Genomic DNA, 21210 nt, shown 5'->3' with positions numbered 1-21210 from the left:
ATCCGAAACCTAGACCGCTCCAAAGAATTAGCCAGCTATCAAGATCTGGAGGTAGAGAGAACTCTTCCTCCATCGAGCACTCTCGATTCTTGTAACAGGCTCCTTCCATCTGAGCATTCTTCCGACCGAGAGAAACCGAATCAGAGTGCACTCCGGTTCGATCGAGAGATCTCGATATCGGTCTAAACATCCGACCGCCTAAACGCCGGTGCATCTAACTCGAGGTAGAGAGGAGAGCTACCTCGGACGAGAATTCTCGTCGGCACGGCGTTCCCGAGAATATTCCATCGGAAACCGGGAATTATAAAAACATTTCTGCGAAAGCGACGCTAAGCTCCTCATAAAAACGAGGCTAGACTTATCGCCAGACGCGCGACAAAAACCGCCGAGACACGCGCTACGTCAAACGGTCATTAACCACGAGCTATTGTAAACACGCGCGGTATACGAACATCATAGCGTGCGAACGCGTTTCGAGATATATCGAAACGCGAATTACGGCTGCACATCTAGCAAACCGAATCCGATTGCAGGCGAACGCATCGACGAACCGTTCGCAATCGCATATTATATTCACGCGTCTTAAATCCATCGTGTAACGCTTGATAATAAAATCTCAGTCTTTTGTTCCCGTACACACGCTCTCGTTTATTTCGACCGCTCATCGAACTCTGATCCCGACTCCGCTTATCCGACGGCATTTCGCGCGGAAGTCGTCCGTGACATTGGCGCCCGAACAGTCTAAGGACCGGAATACGAGGAAACGTGTGAACGAAAGGGATGAAAGCGTGGATATACAGACTAAGTAAAGACCAGTTAATCGCAATGGCGAAAGCGCTCAATTTAGAAGACGCGGGTACGTTGGAGGAACTCCGCAAACGAATAAACTGATTCTCGGAGGAACATCCTGAACAGGTTAACGCGCTCGAAGCGTACGCGGGGGAAATAGGCGCGCAGGGGGCGATACCTCGCCTGGTAGCCCCACCGGCAAACATGGAGTTTCGGACACCCACCGCCACGGATATGGGTTTTTCGTACGAGGGGAAAACGATAAATCAGATACGTAAATGGGGATGCCACTTTGATGGCCGAGACCCTGCCGCATTTTTGGAAAGGGTAGGGGAGCTGAGACAGGCATACGGGTTCTCACCGGTTCAACTGTTGCAAGGGCTCCCAGAATTGTTGAAAGGGGACACCCTCCTTTGGTACAGGAACTATCGAGATTCCTGGGATACGTGGGACGATTTTGAACGCGATTTCCGGAAACAATTCTTGCCACGCCGATACGTGGCCACATTACGTCGCGAAATTATGGGGCGACACCAACAACCGACGGAAAAATTTGCACAATACGTCACGGTCATGATGACTTTGATGCGTCGGGCCGGGGGATACTCGCGGGACGAGCAGCTCGACGTGGTTTACGAGAACATGAACCCGGCGTATAAGCACTACGTGAGGATCAATGACGTGCAAAATATAGCGGACTTACATACACGGGCCGCGGAATTCGAGGATATACTACAGGAGCAAAAAGAGGCAGCAAAGCGAGAGAAAGACACCGCGGTATCGTCAGTAGCATCAGTATATAATAAAAAAGATTGTTGCTGGCGATGCAAACAAAGAGGACACACGCGCGCGCAGTGCCGAAAGCAGGCAAAAAAGTTTTGCTCACAATGCGGCCGGGACGGAATACTCACGAAAGACTGTCATCCGCAAGCGGGAAAAGCCTCCGGGGCCGGAGGGACCGCGGCCGCGAACGCAACTCCGAGCCCCGCATAGGGCTCCCGATTTACACCGCGACCGCACATCGAGATTGAAATTCAGGGAAGGAGATACAACGCCCTGATAGACGGTGGATCGGAGATTTCTTTAATCAACTACCTCACGGCGGAAGTCCTGTGCACAGAAGGCTTCCAAATTAAAGGAAATAAGGGGGCCGTCTGCCTAGCGAACGGGGTCATGGACGAAACACACGGATATATGGAAATTCCGCTGCGAGTAGGAAATCGAACGATAAGACACAACTTTTCAATCCTCCCACATATGGAGGACAAAGTGATTATCGGGATCGACCTGCAATTCCGTTTGCAATTAGGGGTTCCGCCCCCGCCAAGATATATAAAGAAGTGGCTGCCGAAGTGCAGTGCGACCGGAGGATTGGCAATGCAAACCACAAGCGAAAAGGAGAAACTACAGGAATTTCTAGAAATAGAACTCGGCAAATTCGAAGAAGTCCGCGGTCCCACCAACAAAGTCGAACATGACATCGGACTAAGAGACAGCACACCGATCAAACAAAGATACAGGCCACGCAATCCGGCAATGCAGGCCATTATTAATGGAGAGGTGGACGAGATGCTGAAACAAGGCGTAATCGAACCATCACATAGCCCGTGGAGTTCTCCCATCGTAATAGTAAAAAAGAAAGATGGGAAGTTTCGGTTTTGCATTGACTTCCGACGAGTAAACGACGTGACGCACAAAAACGCATACCCGCTACCGCAAATTACCGCGACACTAGACAAACTAAGGGAAGCACGCTATTTGTCCACGCTCGATTTGAAGAGCGGATACTGGCAAGTGCCACTCGCGCCGAAAAGCCGACCAATAACCGCATTCACAATTTCGGGTAAAGGGCTTTACCAGTTTACGGTAATGCCGTTCGGATTACATTCAGCACCGGCCACATTTCAGAGATTATTGGACACAGTCCTCGGGCCGGATTTAGAACCTCACGTCTTTGTTTATTTAGACGATATTATAGTAATCAGTAAAACGTTCAACGAACACCTCGAGCTGCTTACCGAGACATTCCGCCGCCTTCGTAATGCACAACTACGGCTGAACCCAGACAAGTGCAAATTTTGCGTCGATAAATTAAAATATCTTGGGCACATAATCGATAGGGAGGGGATTAGAACAGACCCCGAAAAAGTTAGCGCCGTGGCCGACTGGCCCGAACCTCGAACCGTAAAGCAAATTCGGCAGTTCATTGGGATGGCCTCTTGGTATCGGCGGTTCATTGCGAGTTTCTCCGAAATAGCCGCGCCGCTTACACGACTTACCAAAAAGAACGCGCGCTGGACGTGGGGAACGGAACAGGCCAAAGCATTCCGTACGCTAAAAGCTAAGCTGGTCTCCGCCCCAGTCTTAGCCTGTCCGGATTTTACAAAGCGTTTCGTGCTGCAAACCGATGCAAGCACCTCTGGCCTCGGCGCAGTGCTAACGCAACAGCACGAGGACGGCGAACGAGTCATAGCATACGCGAGTCGGACATTAAACGCAGCGGAACGAAACTACACCGCGACCGAACTCGAATGCCTGGCGATCGTCTGGGGAATCCGGCGGATGAAAAGTTATTTGGAAGGCTATGCCTTTACGGTAATAACAGACCATCAGGCTCTAAAATGGCTTCAAAAATTAGACTCACCGACCGGACGACTCGGACGCTGGGTGTTCGAGTTACAGCAATATCAGTTCGATATTAAGTACCGTCGCGGGGTTCAAAATCGCGTGGCAGACGCGTTATCACGCTACCCCGAAATTTGCGCAGTCAAAGCACAACGTTGCCGGTGGTATGACCGCATTAGGGAAGAGGTGCGACAGGATCCAGCCGCCAGACCAGAATACAAGATACATGAGGGAAAGCTGTACAGACACATCTTACACACGCTAGACTTCAAGGAGACGAGCAACGAGACACAGTGGAAACTGTGCGTTCCAACATCGGTACGGCAGCAAGTGATGCGGAAATTCCACGACGAGCCAATAGCAGGGCACTTGGGAATAGCAAAGACAATCGCACGAATAGCTGAAGGATATTACTGGCCAGGCATGTTCCGAGACATCACGAAATACGTCCGGAATTGCGGAAACTGCCAAAGTTACAAGGCAGCACAACAAAGACCGGCAGGGAAGTTACACGCCACAGAGGTCAAGCGTCCCTGGGAACAAGTCAGCATTGACCTTATCGGGCCGTTACCACGATCATAGAGGGGCCACACTTGGCTACTGGTAATGCTGGACCGATTTTCGAAGTGGGTAGAGCTGGTACCGCTACGTAAGGCAACCGCCGACGTTGTCACACAAGTCGTGACAAACAACGTCATTCTCAGGCACGGAAAACCAGACAGTCTGCTCTCCGATAACGGTACCCAGCTAAGATCAAAACAGCTGGAACAAAGATTAAGAGAGTGCGGAATAAAACACATTACAACACCGGCATACGCCCCGCATTGTAATCCTGTAGAGCGAGCAAACAGGACGATAAAGACGATGATCGCCCAATTCACCGGCAGGGATCAAAAGACATGGGACGAGAAACTAACATCGCTGCAATTCGCAAAACCGCAGCACATGACGCTACCGGATATATACCGGCCTATCTGAATTGCGGCCGCGAGCTCGTATCTCCGATGTCCGAAAAGTCATCGGACGAAAGAACACCCGCACCAGAAATCATGAGACAGCAGCTCGAAGAAGCGTACGAATTAGTCCGCATCCACCTCGCCAGAGCTTTCGGAAAACAGAAACACCATTACGATCTAAGAAGACGAGCGTGGAAACCAAAAATCGGTGAATGGGTATGGAGGAAAGAACATCTTCTATCGAAAAAGGCAGACAGCTTTAACGCGAAATTGGCGCCAAAATACAGCGGGCCGTACGAGGTCCGTCGGCTAATTTCGCCGGTAATCGTGGATTTCCGAAATAACCGAGGAAAGTGGTTGCGACATATACACATACAGGATTTAAAACCGGCAACCGAAAAAGGAGACGACACGGAGGACGACGACACGGTAAACAACAACACCGACAACAAAGGAGACAACGACGACTAAGCCGAGATGGAGCGTCACAAGAGCTCAACATGTCGACCAGCGAAGACATATTAAGAGCGATCGAGATATACCTCGGCGAATCCGCCGACACCGAGACGCAACCCGCGCCACCGGCTCCATCACCTGAGCCGCAGCAGCCGCCGCAGTCGCGGCCGCCCCGAGTCGGAACGATAGTTCAGCGTTCCGACCGAGAAAACGCCAGGAAGCGGGAAATTTTCCTGGCGCAACCGCCGCCAACACCAGCCAGGCGTCCGACGAGGCCTTTCGAGAGGACACCGCCACCACCAGCAAAGGCGACGACCGGGCCGAAGGAAGAGATCTTGCGACCGATGGGGCCTCTGACAGTACCGCCCATCAAGGTCGAAATAGAGCCCGGCCTAATTGTTGAGGTACCGCACTTCGCGGTACATGTCAGCCGGCGTTACAAGCCGCGAACGCCGCAGGGACGGTGGATCCTCCGTTTCTCCGGGGACGGAAAACTCCGTTACAAGCGGAAAATTGATTGAGAGATTCCGGCCGTCCGCTTGTCCGTCCGTCCGTCCGTCCACGGATCCATCCGTCTGACCGTACATCCGTCCGACCGCCGCTCCGAACAGCGAGCATACAATGGCCTCAAATTCAGGCACAATTCTAAGGGGGGGGGTGATGTAACGATGCACCCTGCGCACCCCCTTGAGATGCATCGTATTCCCGGCATGCGATCCGCCGGAAGCTGCCGCCCGGCAGAACACCCGCCGGGCAGAGGCAGGGGCGCGGTGCGCCCACATTTTTAAATGTTGGAACACACCGCATTAACGGCTTTAAGCCGTTAGGCTAAAATTAGCCGAAAAGAACCGAGCGTCGCCGATGCGGCCCGAACTGCCGATCGGCGAAAGCTCGCGTTCGGCGCACTTCCCGAACCCCTCCGAACGGGCCCGACCGTACCGCTTTTCCGAAACCCGTTCGGAAGGGGTAATACCGCCGCGCGCCGACGCGGGTAATTAGCCGGTATAAAAAGGCCGCATTCGGCGAATTAGTTACCTATTTTTCCTATCCGCTCACGCAAGTGAAACGATCCGAAACCTAGACCGCTCCAAAGAATTAGCCAGCTATCAAGATCTGGAGGTAGAGAGAACTCTTCCTCCATCGAGCACTCTCGATTCTTGTAACAGGCTCCTTCCATCTGAGCATTCTTCCGACCGAGAGAAACCGAATCAGAGTGCACTCCGGTTCGATCGAGAGATCTCGATATCGGTCTAACATCCGACCGCCTAAACGCCGGTGCATCTAACTCGAGGTAGAGAGGAGAGCTACCTCGGACGAGAATTCTCGTCGGCACGGCGTTCCCGAGAATATTCCATCGGAAACCGGGAATTATAAAAACATTTCTGCGAAAGCGACGCTAAGCTCCTCATAAAAACGGGGCTAGACTTATCGCCAGACGCGCTACAAAAACCGCCGAGACACGCGCTACGTCAAACGGTCATTGACCACGAGCTATTGTAAACACGCGCGGTATACGAACATCATAGCATGCGAACGCGTTTCGAGATATATCGAAACGCGAATTACGGCTGCACATCTAGCAAACCGAATCCGATTGCAGGCGAACGCATCGACGAACCGTTCGCAATCGCATATTATATTCACGCGTCTTAAATCCATCGTGTAACGCTTGATAATAAAATCTCAGTCTTTTGTTCCCGTACACACGCTCTCGTTTATTTCGACCGCTCATCGAACTCTGATCCCGACTCCGCTTATCCGACGGCATTTCGCGCGGAAGTCGTCCGTGACAGGCTTTTGCATTGTTTAAAGAATTTTGTAGCGAAACCCTTTGGCTAAAGGGACACGAGTCGTAGAGTCAATATTAGGTAGGGTCCGTCGTTCAACCGGAGAGGTGGGAGCCTTTGGCTATGGAAGCGCGGCCTCATAATCTTCTTGGGACCACCGCGCTTTCGAACGGCAGTCGTGTCGCGTAATTTTAAGATAGCTACTGATTAGGTAAGACTGCTCCAACCTCAAAAATTCCGACTGTCCACAGACCGGCACCTGGGTGTGTCATGAGGCCACATCCTACCCACCCGTCCTAACCACATCCCACTCCAACCAAATCTCCGGCCGACAGGGTCAGAAAGCGTGCATCCGGGCAGGGTGCCAATGGACAGGCCTTCCCGTGGTTCCCCGTGTACACTGCCAGTAGGGGGTGGAGCAATGAATCGGACGCGAATGTGCAGACCGGCGGCTTTAGGTGCTCCTGGGTGGCGTGGTAACGAGGCGCCTCACTGGTATGTGACCGAACTGTCCATTCCCGCGATAAGGATTCCGTGGGCGCATCTGGATTTTTCCATCGCCCGTCTCGGGGCGGTTTCGATAGACAGTGGATGTATATAATGTGGCGTATGCCCGAAAGGGCGAGGTAGCACGAGTCGTTAGCATCTGTGGTAACGGCTCACACATTAACTGTCCCTATCTACTCAGATCTCCCACACCAGCAGGAGCCCGTGTATGCAAAATTTACGACGACGAGGTGAGGAACACCCTCAAAGTCTCCACGAGACGCCTCGGAGGCATTCGCCATGCATACGAAGAAGGTCTGGTAGTCCTCGGGCCCAGGGAAGCCCACTGAATGATGTTAAATGATTACTTTCAGTCCCTGGGGTATGGTGTTAGAGTCGGGGAGCTTCTCCCGCGACCGGTCGCCAAATTGAAACTGTGTTAATGATATTAAGGAAAACTGGCGACACCGAGGCTGGCAGCTGGTTGTCTCGTCGTCTAAGCTAATTGAAATGGGCAAACGATGGGACTGTTGGACGATGGTTGGATTATTGTTGCGTATGCCTTCGCGGGCGAGGAAGTACGTGGAGAGATTCTTCGGAGCCTCGACACAAATAATAGCTGTCCCTATCTACTCTCTCTCGTGGGGCACGACCTTGACGTGGTGAGGGAGCTCTAAAGCTAACAGTGCCTCGTACGACCGTCCGCTGGAAGTCGTGCACGGCGGGAAACTGCCGGCCGTTTCCACGCGTGAACTGGCCGTAAAAGTAGGGGAAAAATCTACGTGGGTAATGGTACTCCAACTATCCCAAGAAAGCTGATTTAAACAGTGAATATTTCGGTAAGTGGCAACGGGGTAGCAGGTAAGGACGTATTGTTGCTTTACGGGACGGGCTTATCAATAGCCGGTCCCAAAGGTCGTAAGACTATTTAGAGACAAAAAGTTCTAGAACTCGAAATGTTGCACATCCGCTGACATGCGCTTCGAATGGTAGGCCATGCCCTAGTATTGCAACTTCAGACCTCGTCCTTGCGAGGTAGAGGTAATAGTGCTAGTAAATGCAGCACCGAAATTCGAGCAAATAGGTAGTCCGTGGCGGAGCGCCGGCTACGCCTGGAGACGAACCTTAACTACTGGGGTGGCCATTCCACCCTCCGGCGCACTATAGCCCTGCCTCGCCGAGCGATAGTCGTAGCGAGACGGGACGCTTGTTGTCCTCTTACCTGCTGTTGCTTGTGCAGAGGCGGGGCTTTTTACTGCAGTCGCGCTGAGGTTTCCCAAAAGGGCCTATGACCACGGCATCCGGTATCATTCCGGGCCATAAAGTCCCGCTGCAGATCTCCCACACCAGCAGGAGCCCGTGTATGCAAAGCCAACGACGACGAGGTGGGGAACACCCTCAAAGTCTCCACGAGACGCCTCGGACCGGGGGAGGTATTCGCCATGCACACGATAAAGGTCTGGTAGCCATCGGGCTCAGGGAAGCCCACTGAATGATGTTAAATGATTACTTTCAGTCCCTGGGGTATGGTGTTGGGGTCGGGGACCTTTTCCCGCGACCGGTTGCCAAATTGAAACTGTGTTAATGATATTAAGGAAAACTGGCGACACCGAGGCTGGTAGTCGGTTTTTCCGTCGCTTACGCTAACTGAAATGGGCAGGCGATGGGACGGCTGGATGGAAAAATAGGTTATTGTAGCGTATGCCTGAAAAGGCAGTGAAGCACGTGGAGGTCTCTTCGGGGTCCCTTCACGCACAATAAAACTTGTCCCTATCTACTGTCTGGACGTATTGTGGGTCGTTGTCCATGCATATTTTGCTGGAGAGATCAGAGTTGCGAGCAGAACTGACACATAATGTATGAAAGGCTACACTTAGGGACGAAAGCACAGATCTTGGTGGATAAAGCGAAGCCGGCTGCGGCTGGTGGTGCCACTTGGAGTGGCAGGCATACAAATTTGACCTCTGGCGCTTAAGCGGCACGGAGAGAAGCAGCAGAAGGCCCTAGTAGGGGGGCCATAATAGTTAACATCCAAAAAAGAATGTAGGGAGAGGAACGTATCTTCGCGATGCTTTGGCTTGCCTGCCGGGCTCCGATGGCGTACCTGCTCCCGAACGGACTGATCTTAGGCGCGGAATTGCGCTTGGATGGAGACTGGTCATCATGTGTCGCAGCGTGTCCTGACTTCTGTAGGGGCGAGACGCGCGCTGTTGATGCGTATACCGGTTTTCATCTGAGTGCAATCCTGAAGATCAGTCCAAGAGCGCTTAGCGCTCGTGTTTGTGGCAGCGTCTCCCACGGCACGCGTTGCGACGCACTAAGGGTGGCTCAATGCTCTCCACCCTGAGAAAATATTTTCCCTCAATTTTTTATTTTATTTCATTTTTTATTTTTTTTCTATTTTATTTTTTATTTTCTGCTGCTTCTTTCCTCTTTTATTTTTCTTCTTTTGAGAAAAACTTTTTTTTTCTTTTGGGTCGCGGGCGCCTCAGGCTCAGCTCATGCTGAAGCCTCGAAGCAACACGCCGCAAACCATCTTAGGCGTTTCGAGGTCAGCTTCTGAAAGCAACACGCCGCCAGACAACTTAGGCGTGACCCAGGGAACATCATCTTTCGTAATTGAAAGCAACACGCAACCAGCAAACATCATCTTTCGTAATTGAAAGCAACACGCCGCCAACAAACAGGCGTGCCCAGGTATGACGGCAAATTTTCACCTCTTGGTGCTTAGCAGAACGCTGACCTCGTGGGGTCATATCTTGTTATGTCTGCTGCACCATATTGGTGCTGCTAGCAACACTGGCCGGGCCATGGAGCGGCGCCGCAGAATTTTGGCGGAGCGGCAAAAGCAACACGCCGCTGGAAATGCTGTCTGCTACACAGCATCAGCAGATTTTGGGCACCGTCAGCATACGCCGGGAACGGTGGCCCTGGTAGTGCATGGCCTGCTTGCTGCTCTGGTTGATCCAGCGATATAGGAGAAAACACCATCTCTCTCCTGCTGGGCAATGACCCGTGATACGGGGCGAATGCGTTCTCCCAGAATAACCATGCATCTCTCTAGGACGTCTAGGTGTCACTGCTCTGCTGAGCTTGCGTCTGAAAGCGCAAGTGTAGAGCAGGTAAGCCCAGGGACTTGAGAAGCGATGGTTGGACCGTTGATGCGATTTAGACCTCTAGTTAGGTTTAGCCTCTCACGAGCCCCGAGAATCTGGTAGAGAACGTGCGTTGTCGGGTACAGGATGCGCATTCATCAGCCTCTCTGTGTCAATTCAGTGCTTTCACACCTCCTCGTGGTTCCCGACGGTAACGTTGTGCCATCCAGTACAACGGCTAAGTGATCGCTGGCGCCGTATGCTCCTTAACAGCCGAACACCAGGCTAAAATAGTGCAAACAGGTCATCCTAACAGAAGAAAATATATTATATTACGAATATACTTATCAACAGCAGAAAAAATGTGGATCGAAGCGTACAGTCAGAATCCAAGGTTTGAAGGCACCATGCCGATGGATGCATGGCCGTTGGGACTCAAAGCTGCAACGATCGCGAATGGTCCCTCCAGGGTATCTGCCGTCCCTCTGAAGCAGACTAGGCTTGCCAACGTATTGAGGGCTCTATGTGGGTCGACCTCTGTTTCCCTCATACTCGTGGGACTAGAATGGATAAAAATAAATTAAATCTAAAATTAAAAACTGGACTGATTAAAACGACGACGACCAAGCCTAAGACCCCAGACGCGAAATGGAAGCGGAAATATTTAGAAGGAGTACCTCTACTCCTAGATCTCCGCCAGCTAAGAAAACAGAGTCTAGGATAGACTCAAATATAGAACAGAGAACCTTGACTACGGAAATGATCGAACTTGACAAGGATTATTCCTTGGAAGAATATCCTGTTCTAGCTGATAATGTAAGGGAAAGAGCGATACTAGAGGAGTTCCTATTCAATGAGAATAATAAAATCTCCAAAAGTGCAATTAAGTTTATTCTTGGTAAATAGAGCTTCCTGGAAAGCAAGCTGTATGAAGATAGAATAGAAATAGAAAAACTTAAAAATACGAGGTGTGTTCAAAAAATAAGGTGACTTTGTAATTTTCTCAAAAAATATTTATTTATTCATCAATATTTATTTTGTCCCTTTCAAAGTAATCCCCCTCAGATATAATACATTTGTGCCAGCGCTTTTTCCAGTCTTCAAAGCACTTCTGAAATGCACTTTTTGGTATGTCCTTGAGTTCTTTCAGCGATGCGGTCTTTATTTCCTCAATCGTGGCAAACCTCCGTCCTTTCATGGGTCGTTTGAGTTTTGGGAACAGAAAGAAGTCGCAGGGGGCCAAGTCCGGTGAATATGGTGGTTGAGGCATGATTATGGTGTTGGTTTTGGCCAAAAAACTACTAACAAGCAACGATGTGTGAGCAGGTGCATTATCGTGATGCAAAAGCCACGAATTGTCTTTCCACAAATTAGGGCGTTTTTTTCGTATTGCATCACGCAAATACTTTACGGCGCATAACTTCAAGGTAATACTCCTTATTAACCGTACGACCTTGTGGTAAGAACTCGTGATGCACTACGCCGTTGTAATCGAAGAAAACGGTGAGCAAAACTTTCACATTTGACCGAACTTGGCGTGCTTTTTTCGGTCTTGGCTCGTCTGACTGCTTCCATTGGGATGATTGGGCTTTGGTTTCGACGTCATAACCATACACCCATGTTTCGTCACCAGTTATGACCCTTTTGAGCAAGTCTGGATCGTCATTGACGTCATTAAGCATCTCCTGAGAGATGGACATGCGACGACTTTTTTGGTCAAAATTCAGCAGTTTTGGAACAAACTTTGCTGACACACGTTTCATGCCCAAAATATCGGAAAAAATTTCATGGCATGAGCCAACTGATATGCCAACATCTTCAGCAACTTCTCTGATAGTGATTCGACGATTATTCAGAACCATTTCCTTTGCTTCTTTAACATTTGCATCTGTTGTTGACGTGCTGGGGCGTCCAGGGCGAGCTTCATCTTCAACATTTTCTCGGCCTTCTTGGAAGAGTTTGTACCACTTATAAACATTTTTTTTACTTAGAGTACATTCACCATATGCCACTGTCAACATTTCAAGCGTTTCGGAGCACTTAATTCCATTTTTTACACAGAATTTGATGCAAATTCTTTGATCCATTTTTTCGACAGCAACAGATCGCCGAACACGCAAAACAGTTCTAACCTTTATGTCTCTCACATACAAACAAAAAATGCTATATAGCTGAAACTGTGAACATATGTTCGGGACGAGTGTACCAACATAAGAAAAAAAAAATTAAAAATCGAACGTACCTAACCCGCGAAATTTGAAAAGTCACCTTATTTTTTGAACACACCTCGTACTTATCAAAATAAGGGTCCTACGAAGCCTTACGCCCAGGTGTTGTCCTATCCGATGGGCCACGCTGCTCCCGTGATGAAACCTGAAACAGAAAATAAAATTATTAGTAACGAACATGAAGTGGTCTTAATCAGACCGATAGAGGAAAAGGACAAGAGGAACAATGAACAGATAAGATAGGATTTAGTAAAAGAGCTACACGGTTTAAGAAACAAATTAAAAATATGTGGAATCAGACAGATGAGAAATAAAGGAGTAATAGTGGAAGTGAAGGATAGAAATGATGTGGATTTGATAAAACAAACAGACTTGAAAAGAATTGGGTTGAGAACTGGTGAGCCAAATAAACTCAATCCATCTCTAATAATATATGATATTGAGTAGGAACACAAAGTGGACGAATTGAAAGAGGATTTTATTTATAAAAATTTTGAAAATGTGGACGAGACAAATTGAGACGCTGAGAAAGGAAATAAACTTTAATTTTAAGATCAAGAGTTCGGAGAATAAGGTTCACTGGATTGTTCAACTGCCAGGTCCACTATACAGAGAAGTAATAGGCAAATCTAGAGTATTCATGATGTGGAAGACATAAGATAAAGGAATATTTAAGTATAATGAGATGTTTTAAATGTCATGCCTATGGTCACATTGCTAAGAACTGTGAATCTCCGGACCAACTATGCGAAACATGTGGCAGTAAAGATCACCTAAAGACTACCTGCAAACAGGGAGACGCACCGTCTTGTATTAATTGTATAAGAAATAAGAGGAAGGATTCGAAACATAGTGTACGTAGCGAGATGTGCCCAGAATTTAGAAGGCAGGTTGAAATATACAGACAAAATAAAATGGGATTGAAATTGGCCCAGATTAATGCCCAGCGATCCTCTGCTGCATCTGCGGAATTGGAGCTGATTATGCGCGAACAAAATATAGATATTCTATGTGTATAAGAACCTTACGCATATAAAGGAAGGGTTAGAAAATTTATTTCATCGAATCTTAAGATAACACACCCTGATTGTGTTGCGCCATGGGTGGCAATAATCTCCAAAGAAAAAGGATATACAGATATTTAGAGTGACAGTAGAAGAAACAAAACATGTAATGTGTGTACACATTGTCATGGAAACAGATGATCTATATATTATAAATATATATTGTCAATTTTCTCTGCCGATAGAGCCGTTCCTCGAAAAGATTGAAGGAATCTTAGACAAACTCAAAGGAAATAGGGTTCTAATCACAATGGATTCGAACGCAAAATCGCTAACGTGGAACTCTAAAGAAACGAATGAACGAGGAAGAATTGTGGAAGAGTTCTTGATCCGTAATAATTTACACGTTGCTAACACGTTGTGACATATCTACTTTTGTGTCGAGTCAGGGTGAATCGAATATAGATATAACGGTGGTAAGTGGAGGCATTTTGTTGGCGATACATAACTGGAGTGTCTCTAATATCTGTACTACAAGCGATCACAACTTGATCCTATACGACTATAACCGATGGTGTAACGGCAGAGTCGTTTGAGAGTCGCGGCCTACCCCACTGCAACATGCATGAGCGTGTAGGGGTATCGCGTGGGGGTAACCAGCCGGGTATGTAAGGCGACCACTCCGGCAGATCGAGACCTATTCCTGTCCCGACTCTCGGGACGCTCGAAGCCACAGGGCGCACTCTGGGCATTCAAATCTTACCGAGCTCCTATCCTTGCTCAGATCCAGAGCACGATCGCTACCGTGCCCGGTCGGGTGCACTCGATAACCTGTAGCATCCTGTTGAACCACGGACGATCCGGTCCAGGGTACGGGCGCTCTCGTACTCGGTTGGTTGCAACCGACGTCCGGAACTGTCCGGCTCATCCTCGAAGACCGAACAGCCGTTTTCACGGCTCCTGATCGAATAGCCGTTCTCACGGCTCCTGACCGAATAACCGTTTTCACGGCTCCTGGACGACAGCCGCTTCCCCGGCTCCCGGACGACAACCGTTTCCACGGCTCCTGGACGACAGCCGTTTTCACGGCTCTTGGCATAACAGCCGTTTTCACGGCTCCTGGAACGAATAAAGAACAACCGCCTTCACGGCCTCACTTCCTAGTCGTATTTCTTACCCGACAGCGGTATCCGCGGTCTTCGACCAAACCGACCGTTTCTTTGGCCTCGCGTCACGCCAAACCGCGTCCGTTAGCTGTACTTTGGGTGACCTGTCTTAACTCCCCTGGTCTAGAGCCCGGTTGCTACCGGGCCCGGTCGGTTGCAACCGACATCCAGTATCTCGGTGTACTACGGGTGTTCTCGTGTACACCACCCTGAGGACGGGTGCTCCCGTGCTCGCTCGATCACGGTTGGCAGACCCTGCTAGACCCGTGTCCGTGCCTCGTTGCAAGCGACCACCCTGTAGGTCTTTCGTGCCCGCGTCCGCGACTAGGTTCACGCGACCACCCTGTAAATATCTTCCTCCCGCATCCGCGCCTGGCGTTTACGTGATAGCTCTGTAAATACTCTGCGTCAGATCCGTGTCGTGTAATACGCGATTATTCTGTACATATCCTGTGTCACTAGATTAAGGTTTGTGTTCGTAAATAAGTTGCGCCCGATTCGCGTCGTGTAACACGCGATCGCTCTGTACATATCCTGTGTTACTAGTTAAGGGCTGTGTTCGTAAACTCGTCGCGTCTAATCCGCGTACACATCTTATATTCGTCGCGAGAAATCAGTGTCCGACACGAACTGTACGCGATCAGCGCGTGAAGATCTTGCGTCCGCATTTCTAGTTGTACGTGTCCTCTTAGAAATACACTTGTTTGTGTAAACTTAGTAAAAGGATTTCGGAAATAAAGAGTTTGGTTCAAAATTAACAAGTGTAGTTCTGCGAGCCTGAGCCTCTCCTCCTCCCGAACCCTGACTCCGGCGAGCCGATCTGCGGCGTCGGGAAAGGTGCTCCGTTACATGGCGCCCGAACAGGGACCTGACCGTTAGAGGCTCCGACTCGCAAGCTACGTCCGCCCTGATCCATGCTCTCGGAAATTTACCGACTCAACAAGACCGAGATTATCGCGAGATTATCCGCGGCCGGGCTAGAGACTACCGGGAATTTTGATACCGTGCGTCAACGTCTTCGAGAACACATTATCGCGGAAAACGCCGAGATGGCTAAGTCCAAAGGTGAGGGGTTCCGAAGCGCAACCAGTACCCCAGATCCTCCGATAGAGGATCTAGCACCGATCTTAAATCAGATGAGAAAATGGGGCTTACATTTTGACGGGAAAGATCCCCTTTCGTTCCTTGAATGTGAAGGAGAAGAGCCTTGATGTAGAAGAGCTTAGTGCTGCATATGGCTATGAGGGGTCACGCTTGTTAACGGGCTTGCCCGAATTACTACGGGGCGATGCCTTACTATGGTATCGAAATTGTCGAGCCACCTGGCAAACTTGGGAACAGTTTTGCGAAGATCTAAAAGATTAGTATCTGCCCCATGGCTACCAACGCCAGAAACGGCGAGAAATTCAACGCCAAAAACAACAACCAAACGAGTCCTTCAAAAAATACGCTACGACCGTTCTGACGATGCGTAGAGCTGGTGGTTATACCGCCCAAGAACAGATTGATCAACTGTATGAAAATTCCGATCCGGATTTCCAACTCTACGCCCGAATTAGCGAAATAACTACCCTGCCCGAGCTATTCCGCCGGGTCGCAGAATACGAGACCATCAACCAGCGTCGCAAAGATCACCCGAAGGAGGTTAAGAAAACTCCCGAGGCCAACGTGGCCACCGCATTCAGTACGACCGCAGCACTTATTGCTGGCCTTGCAAACAGCGAGGACACACACGATTGTAAGCGCCCACCTCGAAAATTCTGCTCGCGATGTGGGAAAGACGGCGTCCTAACTCGAGACTGCCATCCCCCGTCGGGAAACGACCCACAGGTCGGCGACAAGGCGGCCGAATAAGATACACACCACGGCCGCATATCCAGGTACACGCTCATGGCGTTGCTGTATGGGCGCTCATCGACTCCGGGTCCGAAGTCTCGTTCATTAACGCCGAAACCGCCGAGAGAATGAAGGCGGCAGGACGACCGTTGCAAAACGCAGAGGAGCCAATAATCCTGGCAGACGGCACTGAGGCCACGGTGAGAGCTACCACCGATCTCACGATTAAAGTCGGAGGGACCAGGGTTGATCATCGGTTCGGGGTCGTACCCACGTCTAGAAGTACCATGGTCATCGGTACCGATCTATGGGCTAAGTTGGGGATTATCGTACCAGCCCCACCGCTTGACCAAGATACGTTCGCGCCACAAGTAGATACCATCACCGGTGATATATCTACGGGAATTACCCCTCGATCCCAGACGGAAGACCGACGTTTCCGACAATTCCTAGAGGAAGAACTGTTAAAATTTGAGTCCGTCCGAGGCCCCACTGACCGTATCACACACACAATCCGTTTAAAACCCGGGTCGCCAGTTAAACAGAGATACCGACCTAGGAACCCGGCAATGCAGGCCGTGATCAACACCGAAGTAGACAAGATGTTGGAAGCCAGAATCATAGAACCCTCCAACAGCGCATGGAGCTCTCCCGTGGTCCTCGTAAAGAAAAAAGACGGGGCTTATCGATTTTGTATCGACTTCCGAAAGTTAAACCAGGCCTCGGAGAAGGACGCTTATCCTCTTCCACATATCACCGCGACGCTGGATAAGCTAAGGGGGGCTAAATATCTCTCTACGCTTGATCTAAAAGATGGGTACTGGCAAGTGTCCCTCGAACCCGCTAGCCGACCCGCTACCGCATTTACGATACCTGGCCGAAGCCTCCTACAACTTCGTGTAATGCTATTCGGCCTTCACTCCGCACCAGCTACCTTCCAGCGACTCCTCGATAGCGTTATAGGCCCAGAGCTAGAGCCCCACGTCCTAGTGTACCTGGACGATATCATCGTCGTCAGCCACACCTTTGAAGAACACTTGGCGCATCTAGAGGAAGTTTTCTGTCGATTACGACAGGCCCGTCTACGATTAAACGTCGCCAAGTGTCATTTCTGTAGGGATCGCTTGAAATATTTAGGCCACATTGTAGACCGAGAAGGGATCCGTACCGACCCTGAGAAAGTGAGCGCTATTAACAATTGGCCTGCACCGACCACCGTTCGCCAAGTTCGACAATTCCTGGGAATGGCCTCGTGGTACCGCCGATTCGTGCCGAACTTCTCTACTATCGCGGCCCCACTAACGCGGCTCACGTGGAAAAACGCCCGATTCATCTGGGCCAATGAGGAAAAGGAAGCCTTCGAACGACTAAAAGAAACGCTCACAACGGCTCCGGTCCTGGCCTGTCCCGATTTTAACCGGCCGTTTATCTTGCAAATCGACGCTAGCGCATATGGCCTGGGCGCCGTCCTCACCCAAAATCTAGAACACGGGGAACAGGTGATCGTCTACGCGAGTCGGACGTTAAATCAAGCCGAAAAGAATTATAGCGCTACCGAATTAGTGTCTTGCCGTAGTCTGGGCAATCCGCCGTATGAGAGACTACCTTGAAGGCTATCGGTTCACAGTAGTCACTGATCACCAATCATTAAAGTGGCTATAGCGACTCGAATCTCCTACCGGCCGTCTAAGAAGATGGGTGTTTGAATTACAACAGTTCGACTTCGACATCCGGTATCGAAAGGGGGCTCTAAATAAAGTAGCCGATGCCCTGTCTCGGCAACCAGAAAGTAGCGCTATCCAGAGAACTAGAAGGTGCCCGTGGTACCAGCAGGTTCACAAAGGCATGCGGAAAAACCCAGTAGACTACCCAGACTTTCGGATACAGGAAGGCAAGCTCTACCGACACGTCTTACATAGCCTGGATTTCAGGAAACTCCCGTTCACGAACAGTGGAAGCGGTGCGTAGCCACCCCAGACCGACCAGAAATATTGCGCCGTTTTCACGACGACCCGACCGCCGGTCACCTAGGGATTTCAAAAACGATCGCGCGGATAGCCCGTTTATATTACTGGCCCGGGATGTACCGGGATATAGCCCGTTACGTACGTAACTGCTCAGGCTGTGCTATATATAAGGCCCCCCAACAACTACCAGCGGGTCGTTTGCACGCCACCAACATAACCGCACCTTGGCAGCAAGTTTCCATAGACTTAATAGGCCCATTGTCGCGTTCCACGCGAGGGCATACTTGGCTGCTCTCGATGCAAGACCGTTTTTCTAAGTGGCTCAAGTTAGCCCAGTTGCGCCAAGCTACCGCTGACAGCGTCGTAAGGGAGTTCGCAAACCGGATAATATACCGTCACGGGTGTCCGAACGTACTAGTGTCGGACAATGGCACTCAGTTCAAGTCCCGTCAATTTAAAAAGCTGCTCCAAGCGTTCGGTACCGTTCACCGTACTACGCCGGCCTACGCCCCACCATGTAATCCGGTGGAAAGGGCCAACCGGACGATAAAAACTATAATCGCGCAATATGTAGGAAATAGACACCGATACTGGGATGAGAACATACCCCAGTTACAGTTCGCCTTCAACACGGCCAACAGTAGGCCACCGGATACACTCCTGCATTTTTGGTGCATGGAAGGGAACTCGCGCTCCCACATCCGGATGATCGGCGGCCGTCGCGAATCACTACCGCACCAGAGACAGTCCGTCAAAGTCTCGAGAACGCGTTTGAGGTCGTGCGCATCAACCTTGCCCGCTCGTTCCAACGGCAACAGCGACATTACGATCTGCGCAAGCGCGACTGGCGACCGCGAATAAGAGAACGCGTGTGGAAATGTGACCATCCGTTGTCCAACAAATCAGATGGCTTCAACGCTAAACTAGCGCCGCGTTTTCAAGGGCCAATGACCGTCCGGAAAATTATTTCCCCAGTTATCGTAGACCTACGCAACGATTCCGGTAGGTGGCACCGCCGCGTACATATACGCGATTTAAAGACCGCACCACCAAGCGATGACGAGGGGGAAGTCCCGCAAACGGTTGCCTCACCACTCGACCCGGCCTCGCCTGGTATATGAGGCGAGCACACGCAACACTGTCTATCATTTCGCAATGAAGAGAGCACTCATCAAAGATCTATTTGGAAGCGACTCCGAGGAGTCTAAGGAGGAAGAAAGACGGAAGAGGAAGAGGGATTGGAGTAAGGAAAAACGCAGGCCGCCGCCGATGCCAGGCACAACGGTCTAGCGGTCAGATCGCCAGCAGGTCCGAAAAGCGGCCATCTTCCTGGCCATACTGCCGCCGCCACCACCACGTGCCCGAGGCTCGCCAGCTACGGCACCACGTCGCCGGGGAACCATCGGACAAGTGCGCCAGCCTGCGCCGTCAACGGCAACCAGCTCCGGGACCGCGCCACCGACACCGGTTGCGATTCCGGTCTGCGCAGCGGCTACACGGCCGACGGCCGACCCGACTCTGCCCCCGCCAGTTCTAGTCCATCTGCCGGACGGAGAGACAGCAGAGGTCCTACACTACGCCGCACATAAATCGCGCAAATTTCATGTGCGCACCACGACAGGACGCTGGTTGGTCCGTTTTGACCTTGGGCCGCCAGCGTTCCTGTAAACGGCTTCAGGACCGCATCCGAATGTAACGAAGCACCTTCCCCGACGCCGCGGATCGGCTCGCCGGAGTCAGGGTTCGGGAGAAAGGGAGGCTCAGGCTCGCAGAACTACACTTGTTAATTTCGAACCAAACTCTTTATTCCCGAAATCCTTATACTAAGTTTACACAAACAGGTGTATTTCTAAGAGGACACGTACAACTAGAAATGCGGACGCAAGATCTTCACGCGCTGGTCGTACAGTTCGTGTCGGACACTGATTTCTCGCGACGAATATAAGATGTGTACGCGGATTGGACGCGACAAGTTTACGAACACAATCCTTAACTAGTAACGCAGGATATATGTACAGAGCGATCGCGTGTTACACGACACGAATCGGGCGCAACTTACTTACGAACACAAACCTTAATCTAGTGACGCAGGATATGTACAGAATGATCGCGTGTTACACGACACGGATCTGACGCAGGGTATTTACAGAGCTATCACGTAAACGCCAGGCGCGGATGCGGGAGGAAGATATTTACAGGGTGGTCGCGTGAACCTAGTCGCGGACGCGGGCACGAAAGACCTACAGGGTGGTCGCGTGCAACGAGGCACGGACACGGGTCTAGCAGGGTCTGCCAACCGTGGTCAGCCGAGGACGGGAGCACCCGTCCTCAGGGTGGTGTACACGAGAACGCCCGTAGTACACCGAGATACTGGACGTCGGTTGCAACCGACCTGGCCCGGTAGCAACCGGGCTCTAGACCAGGGAAATTAAAACAGGTCACAAAGTACAGCTAACGGACGCGGTTTGGCGTGACGCGAGGCCACAGAAACGGTCGAAGACCGCGGATACCGCCGTCGGGTAAGAAATACGACTAGGAAGTGAGGCCGTGAAGGCGGTTGTTCTTTATTCGTTCCAGGAGCCGTGAAAACGGCTGTTATTCCAAGAGCCGTGAAAACGGCTGTCGTCCAGGAGCCGTGGAAGCGGCAGTCGTCCAGGAGCCGTGAAAACGGCTGTCGTCCAGGAGCCGTGGAAACGGCTGTCGTCCGGGAACCAGGGAAGCGGCTGTCGTCCAGGAGCCGTGAGAACGGCTGTTTGGTCTTCGAGGATGAGCTGGACAGTTCCGGACGTCGGTTGCAACCGAACGAGTACGAGAG

At 50.8% G+C, this 21210-nt stretch overlaps 1 protein-coding gene across 1 annotated transcript; it reads right to left on the bottom strand.

Annotated features, from left to right (window-relative positions):
* Positions 1-10576: 10576 nt before the first annotated feature.
* On the bottom strand, positions 10577-12431 carry LOC145968966 (histone-lysine N-methyltransferase SETMAR-like). The gene is made up of 3 exons (XM_083094849.1): positions 11606-12431; positions 11304-11553; positions 10577-10754 (listed from the first exon to the last, which is right to left on the bottom strand). The coding sequence occupies exons 1-3, from the start codon at positions 12279-12281 to the stop codon at positions 10577-10579; spliced, it is 1104 nt and encodes a 367-aa protein (XP_082950975.1). The 5' UTR covers positions 12282-12431.
* Between the last annotated feature and the right edge of the window lie 8779 nt (positions 12432-21210).

The sequence above is a fragment of the Camponotus vicinus genome, unplaced genomic scaffold (assembly GCF_025532165.1).
Source record: "Camponotus vicinus isolate PSW18456_S1 unplaced genomic scaffold, iyCamVici1.0 SCAF_3, whole genome shotgun sequence".
Classification (NCBI taxonomy): Eukaryota; Metazoa; Arthropoda; class Insecta; order Hymenoptera; family Formicidae; genus Camponotus; species Camponotus vicinus.
This window is presented reverse-complemented; position numbering and strand designations above follow the sequence as displayed.

Bases quoted from the DNA above. Each gene is read 5' to 3' on its own strand.
- LOC145968966 (XM_083094849.1), bottom strand. From the start codon at position 12,281: ATGGATCAAAGAATTTGCATCAAATTCTGTGTAAAAAATGGAATTAAG. The intron at 11,554-11,605 runs GTAAAGTATTTG...ATTTGTGGAAAG, and splicing joins TTACCTTGAAGTTATGCGCC to ACAATTCGTGGCTTTTGCAT. The intron at 10,755-11,303 runs GTGCTTTGAAGA...TATCCATTCTAG, and splicing joins CCAAAAAGTGCATTTCAGAA to TCCCACGAGTATGAGGGAAA.